At 41.1% G+C, this 9,710-nt stretch overlaps 1 protein-coding gene across 2 annotated transcripts in view; it reads left to right on the top strand.

The window, feature by feature from the left end:
* The window catches only part of KLHL4 (kelch like family member 4), a 108,788-nt gene that overhangs the window by 70,067 nt on the left and 29,011 nt on the right, over window positions 1-9,710 (top strand). For both annotated transcript variants that reach the window (XM_019521372.1, XM_019521373.1), the window contains 3 exons: window positions 5,927-6,100; window positions 6,555-6,691; window positions 8,154-8,350. In XM_019521372.1, coding sequence (XP_019376917.1) covers window positions 5,927-6,100; window positions 6,555-6,691; window positions 8,154-8,350 — 508 coding nt within the window. The remainder of the gene's footprint in view (window positions 1-5,926; window positions 6,101-6,554; window positions 6,692-8,153; window positions 8,351-9,710) is intronic.

The raw sequence follows: 9,710 nt of genomic DNA, 5'->3' as shown, positions 1-9,710 counted from the left end.
TTCAAAAATGCTGACTTCAACAGACTCAGGGAATTAGTGGGGGGTGGGGAGGCAATGCGGGAACAGGGACAGAAGGCAAATGTGGTGCATGAAGAGTGGTTGTTCCTCAAAGACATGATCCTCAAAACATAAAAGAAAACCATTCCCAGGAAGCGTAAAGGTAGCAGAAGGGCTGGCAAGCCCTCTTGGCTCAATAGGACATTGCGTTCCTCTTGAAAAAGAAAAAGGTGTACACACAGTGGAAGCTAGAGGTAGTCCTTATGGAAGACTATACAACAGTGGTCTGCATTTGTAGAAAATGATCAGAAAAGCTAAGGCAGTGACTGAATTTAAGTTAGCCAAGGGAGTCAAAGACAATAAGAAGTCCTTCTTTAGGTACGTAGGGAGCAGAATAAAAAAAAAATGGAAGCATGGGGCCTCTGCTTAACACCTTGGGACAGCTGGTAGTGGATACTCAGGAAAAAACTGAACTCCTGAATGCCCACTTTGCTTCAGTATTTCACTGGACAAAGGGGAAAGACAAGTGAGATAAGGATCACAGGGGGCATTATGGGAATGATAGCCTTCCTACTGTGGATGCTGAGTTGGTGCAAAACCAACTAGAAAAGCTAGACATTTACAAGTAAGCAGGACCAGACAGACTTCACCCAAGAGTGCTGATGGAGCTGGCTGACATCATTGCGGAACCCCTGGCAAAACTCTTTCAGAAATTGTGGCACACAGGGAGATCCCTGAGGATTGGAACAGGGCCAACATTGTGCCCATCTTCAAGAAGGGGAAGAGGGAGGACCCGGACAACTATAGGCCAATCAGCCTAAGGTCCATCCCAGGGAAAATCCTGGAAAAACTCATTAAAGAATCTATGTGCAATATGCTTGTTGAGGGTAAGAGTCTGAACAACAGCCAGCATGGCTTTGTTGTGCGTAGTTCTTCTCTTACCAATCTCATCTACTTCTATGAACAGGTGTCTTGCCACCTGGACATGGGAGAGAAGGTCAACATTATATACCTTGACTTCCAAATGGGTTTTGATCTAGTATCCCATAATATCCTTGTAGGAAAATTGGAAGATTGGGGGCTTAACTGCTCAACAGTTCAGTGGGTGGAAAACTGGCTGCATGGTACAACCTAGAGATCTCTCATGAATGGATCTGTTCCATCCTGGTGAGAAGTGGCCATGATGTCCCTCAGGGGTCTGTGCTTGGACTGGTGCTTCTCAACATCTTTATCAATGATTTGGATATGGGGGTGGAAAGCTCGCTGGCTAAGTTTGTGCATGACACCAAGTTATGGGTAGCATGGTCATGCCAGAAGATAGATTGCAGATACAGGCAGACCTGGAGAGGCTGGAGAGTTGGGCGGACCGGAACCAGATAAAGTTCAACACTCAGAAGTGTAAGGTGCTCCATCGAGGGGGCAAACAATTCCCAAAATACCTACAGACTCGATGGCAACAATTTGACTTGTGCCATGACCAAAAGGGAGCTAGGGGTAGCAATTGACCATTGCATGGCAGTGCAATGCTGTGGCCAGCAGGGCAAGCAACATGCTGGCATGCATTAACCATTGCATCTCTTCAAAAGCTAAGGAAGTGATACTCTCACTGTACTCCACACTGGTGAGACCACAGCTGGAGTACTACATGCAGTTCTGAGTTCACCACATCAACAAGAATGTGGAAAAACTTGAGAGGGTCCAGAGAAGAGCCACCCATATGACTAGGCGACTTACAAGACAAGCCAGATGAGGAGAGGCTAAGGGATTGGACCTCTTCAGCCTACAGAAGAGTAGGCTGAGAGGGGACTTGGTAGCCACTTACTGCTACATCAGGAGAGTACATCAAGAACTTGGTGAACAGCTGGTCACCAGGATACCCCTAGGGAAGACCAGGAGCAATGGATACAAACTCCTGAAATGCCGCTTCAGGTTCAATTCCAGGAATAACTCCTTCACAGTCAGGGTGTCCAGACTGAGGAATAAACTCCCTCCATTGGTGGTGCAGTCATCTACCCTGAAAATCTTCAAAAGGAGCCTAGACAGTCACCTTACTGGGGTCACTTGACCCCTGTTGTCTTTTCCTGCCTAGTGCAGGGGGACTGGACCCGATGATCTATAAGGTCCCTTCCAGCCCCTAAAAATATATGAATCTATGAATCTATGGGAAATAAGAGTTTAGGTTCCAGATGCAGCCAATAGTTTGGCTGATAAATGCCCATGTGTGTGCACAGCTGCAGCACAGCATGCAAGCAAGCAGCAGAGGGGAGGGGAGAGGGAAGGAGTGTGTGGGAGGCAGATCAAAACCCCCCGCGGTGAAAGAGGAGTGGGACAGGGGCAGGGGCACATGCTGCCCAGCTGGACAGAGCTGCAGCTCTTATGGGAGGTGTGGGGGGGAGGGGAAACGGCTCCTGCCACTGTACACCCCCAAGAAGGGCATTGGGGTGTGGCCCTGGATCTGCGCAGGGCAGGGTGGCCAGGCTGCAGATGCAGGCTGGAGCTGGGGCTGCACTGGTCTTTTCTCAGTGGGGGGCTGGGCTTAGGGCAGGCTGGGAGGGTGTTATGTGGGCCCTACAGCCACCTCAAATTTTGTTGTAGCTCCCCCCACCCATAGCTACCTTCCAGTGCTGCTGCCACCTACCCCAAGCCCAGTCTGGCTCAACCCCTGCCAAGAAGAGTGCCGCGAAGCCCCTGCTCCAGGCCACAACTGCAGCCCATCCTGCCCCATGCCTGCCCCAGCCCCTGCCCCTGCCCCTGCCCCACTTCCTCTCTCACCATGGGAGGGCATTGATCTGTTCCCCTATGCCCCTTCCCTCCCCCCTCCCTTTCCACCACAATACAACACACTTACCAGCTACACTAAGAGCAGCAACATGGAGGCAGGGGTGGGAAGCGACCAGCTTATGCTATCTGCACATCTTGGTGACCACACTGCACCATGTAAAAGTGAATCCATACTGCAAAAATAAAGGGTCACAATTAATTGGCTGTGCATAACTGAAACCATGCAAAAAAAACTGTGCAAATTGAGGCCCAACAGTATACTTCTTCCAGTTTAGGAAGTGGTCTACAGGACATATGTAGTTTAGGTGTTCTTTTAGCATGCAGTAAAGACTGTAAGAAGGATACTTGAATACATAATTAGAAAAGGATTCTTCAGGACCAAAAAACAACCCAACCTAAAACTATACTTTCACCAAGGTGTAGCTGGCTTTATTTCAGTGACACTGCTGTAGCAAGAAAACCAGGGCCAAATCGAATTGTCCTTACTCAGTAAAAACTCCTAATTACTTTAATGCAAATGACTATGCATTTGACTATCAATATAGTATTTAGCTTATTAGGTTCTATCATGAGCATGCAATGAGAAAGTTAGGAGGGTTGTTATCAAAAACAAGGAGGAACATTTACATCTCAGAACTACTGCTAGTATGACAATTTAGTTTTGTAGTAGCACTTAAGTTTAAAGAACATGGTTGCCCAACTTGCTCAGGTCTCTCTCTTTTTCTTTTTCACAGCTGTGTATAAGATAAACCAGCTGACAGCTGAAGTCAAACAATGTCAAACCAGAAATAAGGCACACAGTTATAACATTGACAGTAGTTAACCATTAAATCCATTGAGTTAGCAATGATATATTTGCCACCACCAGCAATTATTAAAAGAGCTTGGATGTTTTTTCCACAAAAAAACCCCAACACGCTTCTACTTCAAACATGAAATTAACTCAGGGGAATACTGAAAAATAGTTTTTTGTTATATTCAAACGTAGACTAGATGATAAAAGGGTCCTTTCAACCTTGTAATCTATGATTTTTGCTATCTCTTTTGTATACGTTTTACATTTTCCCCACACCTCTTATGAAAGCCAGAAGTCTCCTCTTGAGATGTCCAGCTAGATTTATAGAGGGTTGTAAGTGATGGGGACATTTCTGCTTCAATAGGCAAACATCTAGGCTGGAAGTCTGCATATCACTTGCCTGGTAATACTCTCATGGGACTTGACACAGGCATAAGAGCAATGTTTCATCACTTTCTCCAATGAAGAAGCAGAAACAGATCCTGGGAAATGTCAAGTTTGATTAAAATTAAACTGTTACAATGTACAAGAAATTTACCACCACCAGCTCAGAATAATTACAGAAAACTTTACCTATTAAATCTAAAAATCTGTGGGTGAATTGAAAGCTGAGGCTGCCTATAATAATAAAACAATAGTAGAAACCAGAATGCCAGCAGAACCTAAGATCCTCTTAAGAACTCAATGTGGCAACGATTTTCTCCTTGTCACTTGAACTCACTGTGATCAAAGAATTTGAATCCTAAAGTATAATTGTAATTTCTTTCTATCATTCTATTTCTACTCCATTCTTGAAACAAGATCACTCCCTTGAAAAAATAAAAAGGGTAAAGGAACGTATTCAGAGATGATTTTCTCCTCTGGCAGCAATTTGAATCTACCATTTTTGTCACTTTTTCTCAAGCATGAAATCCAAGGGATTTGAATCACTATTTATCTGATGCTTCCCTTCTGAGTTCAGTCTTTTATTTTTATCTTTACAATACAGCGCATTTGGATTGATTGAATGGATAGACATTCAATCAAATACATAACATAAGGTTCAGTCAAACACAGAGCTGTACAGTGATTGGAACTGGGGATAATTCATTTTCTGATGGATTTGAAATTGGAAAGAATGGAAATGGTTGAACTTCATTCTTAATCAACTATGGCAGCTATGGCAAATTGGTCAGTGAATGAATTATGCTAGATGTCAGTCATGGTTGGGTATTTACCCCTCTTCAACCAGTCCTTAAGTAGTCAAATTAATCATGGGTGCAACTCCACTGTATTTAAAGGTGTTATGGCAAGGATTGCTTTTCCTCCATACATTCAATGAAAAGGCAAGTATTTGTGAAAAGACTGTTACACAAACTTGAATCAATATGTGTGCACTATAAATGTAGTATAATATAAATATATTGCATGCAAATATGTGTGTGTGTGTGTGTATATATATATATATATGCAGTATATAAGTTGTGAGCACATGCACACAATATAGAGAGAAGTAAAAATTCTCCGAATGGTAATAAGGGGTCAAGAATAAATACTCTTTCTTGTCAGATCCTGGATCTACAGAAGCCAGGGGAACTAGCCACTAAATTTAGTAGTGCAGAATTAGGTGTATGCAGAAATATACTGTATTACATTGAATTTTTTAGGAGAGTCAATGATCTTATGGTGATATCTTTTATTGGACCAACTGTATTGCTGGGATAGAGTTAGACAAGTTTTTGAATGCTAGACATTCTTCATCAGGTCTAACAAGAACACAAGATAATGCTGCATTTGGTTTGCTCTGGTTAGACCTGATGAAAAATGTCTTGTATTCAAATGCTTGTCTAACTCTATCCCAACCTTACAGTTGGTCCAATAAAAGATATCACCCCAAGAAATCTTGTCTCACACAGTTTCCAGAACATCACAGCTACAACATCACTCCAGACTACCATTGTATTTTTAATTAATAGATCACAAAAAGTTTTTATAAGAGGTCCCTGTTTTACAGATGTAAAAACTGAAGGATGGGGAGGTGAATGCCATTCCCATTCTCACTGTCAGCCAGCCATTACAGAGCTAAAATTAGAACCCAGGTCCCCTGAGTCCCGATACAGTGCTCAACCCATCAACCATCATGACTTTTGTTTCCTTATCTTAGAACACTACATTAAAGTAAGGAGTAAAACAATCTTTAAACTTTCAGTACAACCAACAGAAAGAAATGGGAAATGACCCTTTAAGTCTAGTATTGTTGGATCAATATTCTTTAAGAATTTCTGTTATACTGCAATGTTTGTAACTCAGGTAAAGATAAAGTGAAAAGTGGATTCTGTCCTATTATGCTCCAGCAACTCTCTTTCTTTACAGAATTTCAATAACAAACTGTTCACCAACTGTAATGAACACCGGTGGCTCAGATGAATACTTCCAATCTGCAAATCATGCAGAACAGACATTCCGCAAAATGGAGAACTATCTCCAGCAAAAGCAGCTATGCGATGTTCTTCTCATTGTTGGAGAACACAAGATTCCAGCTCACAGGTAGAATTCCTCTTCCTTTTTACAGGCTTTAAAGCCTGACATTTCCAAAAGCTAAAATAATATATGCTCCTATGTTGCCTCTAATTAGTTATGAATGAAGAGTTATAATAATTAGCTCATCAACCAAGGTAACTAATGTGATCACAGCTTCATAGTCACTATTGTAAATAGAAAGAAATTCAAAGATGAACCAGTAAAATCCATTTCTTTTCTCCCTTCCTACAGTGAAGCTTTAGAGAGACCAGTGAAGCAAAACAGCACAACCAAGCACTCTGAAAGAAAATTAGATTACTTAATTACCCTTTGAGCTTCACTCCCTACCAATGAAATACTCTAGTCTTACAAAATGCATTCCTATTGCACACTCATATGTATTGTATAATGGACTGAATTTCATGCTTTTTATTTAGATTATCAACTAATTTACATTTTCCTAAAATGCTTTTATTTCAAGGTTGGTTCTTAGTGCTGTATCTGATTATTTTGCGGCAATGTTTACTAATGATGTGAGAGAAGCAAAACAAGAAGAAATCAAAATGGAAGGGGTAGACCCAGATGCACTAAAGGCTCTGGTGCACTATGCTTATACAGGTAATTCCTAAATCTCTTTTTTTATTCTGTAAAGAAAGGTAAAAACTGTCATATATGCAAATAATTTTTCACTTCACACATTTTATAGTAGGGTTTAGCTATACAAGTAGTTCATGGGAAATGTATTCATGAAATGTACTATCAGCTGGAGATGATAAATTAAGAAAACTAACTCTTAATCTGAGGAAAAATAAAAATACATATATGATCAATATGGCAGGACAGTGACTGCATGTTTTCCAACTATTCTATTATCCTCTTTCACTATTCTCCATACCCATCTACCAGCCTCAACATTTTCTTCTAGTATAATCCTTAGACACCATAGTCAACAGCTAAAAAAGACCAAACCAGAGAACTGTGAAATTATCCTTTCCCTGATGCTCTGAAATGTTCATGGGAAAATGCTGTAAAAGGGAAATCTGTTACTCTAGTGTATAATCCAATTTAAAAAATCCACATTATTCCAGGATATACAGACTCTGGAAGGTTGTAGATACTGGCTCTTTGGCAAACCATACTAGCCAGATAAAAGCTCACTCCACCATAGAAGCCAACCCACCTCCCAAACTGTCCAAGCTTTTAAATGTGCATGTAATGTTTCTCTTTCCTCATGACTGTGCCTTGGATAGAAAATTACTCTCCCAGAATATAACAGTTTATTTACATCTAGAATAATGCCCTTGCATGCACTCTGGTATGGAGATGTGCTGTCTCCCACTCAGCCAAATGTTATCTGCATTTTTAGGTGAGCTTTTCTGTTTTATTACATAATCCCCACTACTATAATCTGCCACTCCATTCTCTATTCTCTCTATTCTCTCCCTCTCAAACTCTCACTGACTAACTGGTTTGTTTTGAATGAGATGTCTTTTTGCAAACAGTAGCTTCATAATGGGAGCACTGGATGATGAAGAACTGTGGTTCCTATCCAGGTGCTAGACTGCTAGTGCTTTAAAGGTAAAAATAAGTAAAAGTAGATGTTAAAAGGGTCCTTGTGTTAGCAGATCACTTAACATGCTGACGTTTGAATACAAATACTAACAAAAAAGACAGCTCCCAGTTTCCAAGGAACCTTAATTCTACTAATTTTTGAATATGTGACTTTGCAACCTCAATAATGATGTTTATCAATGTTTTATATGTGTTGCACACAAGTCTAAAAAATCTGTGTTTTTTTAATTTTTAAAAGATCTATGATCATTACCTCTCTGTTCCTTATTTCATCTTTCAAAGCAGAATTAGGCCTAGTATAAAATTAGGCCCAGTATAATAGTTAAACTCATTTTCTGTGCATATATACATCCATAGCTGGTCAAATGTTTATGAATTATAGCACCTATTATTCTCATGAACTTTCAGATGAGGAAAGTTATTGAGAGAAAATGCAAAAAGAGACAGCTACAGGGGAAATAACTGGCAAATGAATTAACTCATCAATTCCTTTATGTCAACCATACAGGTATATTAGAGTTAAAGGAAGACACTATAGAAAGCCTGCTAGCTGCAGCTTGTCTTCTACAACTGTCACAAGTCATTGAGGTGTGTTGCAACTTTCTTATGAAGCAACTCCATCCTTCAAACTGCTTAGGGATTCGTTCATTTGGAGATGCTCAGGGTTGCACAGAACTCCTGAAGGTGGCACATACTTACACTATGGTAAGATAAAGAATTCAAAGTGCTTGAAACAATAATGTTAAGAAGGCATGTGAATATTGTACTGGCTCTTGCAAAATAAATGGGTGACAGACAGAAGGTAAAACTTCAGATCAGCAGAACTCTTCAGTTTGTTTAGCAACAATTTAAATTTCTTTTACAATGCAAAGATGGAATATGGTATTTAAAATAAAGGCAGGAGTGAAAAAACATATTGCTTGTATTAGCATTACTTGCACAGTAGTCTCACAATAGGCCAAAATCTGCTCTATTCCCAGCCAGTCCAAGAGATTGGAACCTTCCCCCCCAGCTATTTCTTTTGCTGTAGATAGTATTATCAACTACACCCCTTTAAAAGCATGGCAGCTAGGGGTAGGGCAAACAGCTGGGAGGGAAGGGGGCATGCAGAGGGTGGGCAAGTAGTCACGTATGGAGGCAGCTGAGGGTGGGGGGGAGAAGGGTAACAAATGGCAGGAGAGACAGGTGGCAGGGAGACAGGAACAGATACTGGGGGCAAGGGATGGGGGGAAGGTGTGGGTGTCTGGCTGCTTTCTCTTCCACCACTTTCCCTGTTGTAGTGGTGGGGCACAAATTTAAGAGGGCCCCCTAATAATTGTTTTATATACATGGAAAATTATTAATTTCTTATAATTTTCCAGGCAAGGTTCTTTGGGTAAATCTGATATCTTTTATTAGAACAACTTAAACAGTTGGAAAAAATAATTAAGCAAGCTTTTGGATTCAAAAACCCTTCATCAGGCTAAGAAAGTTTCAGCAGTTGGTGTGTGCTCTTCCTGGATGGAATGAAAAGTAAAGAAGCCGGAGGCTGGGCTGGTATGCATATAAGCTGGCAGTCAGTGAAGATGTAGATTGAGGAGTCAGTGGGTGAGAGACAGGCGGGGCGGGGGGAGAGAAGGGGAATGATTAGTAGAGAGGTACCTGGGGAGTGAGATGTCAGGCAGGTTATAATGTGTCATAAATCCAATGTCTATATTTAGTCCATGATTTTTAGTATCCAGGAGGTTGATGAAGTGCAGTTCATAGGTTCGTCTCTGGGAAGTGTTTTGTAAATTTACTTTGAGGATTAGAACTGAAAGATTGGGGAGATCACTTCATCAACCTCCTTCATCAACTTCACTTCATCAACCTCCTGGATACTACAAATCATGGACTAATAGACATTGGATTTATGACACATTATAACCTGCCTAACATCTGACTCCCCAGGTACCTCTCTACTGTTCATCCCCCTTCTCTCTCTCCCCCCCACCCCTGCATTGACTCCTCAATCTACATTTTCATCCCCCTTCTCTCTCCCTGCCCACCCATTGACTCCTCAATCTACATTTTCACTGACTGCCTA

This window comes from Gavialis gangeticus, unplaced genomic scaffold (genome assembly GCF_001723915.1).
Source record: "Gavialis gangeticus isolate Ggan-Ray unplaced genomic scaffold, GavGan_comp1, whole genome shotgun sequence".
Lineage (NCBI taxonomy): Eukaryota > Metazoa > Chordata > Crocodylia > Gavialidae > Gavialis > Gavialis gangeticus.
Note: the sequence above shows the minus strand (reverse complement) of the source record. Positions and strands in the feature narration are given on the sequence as shown.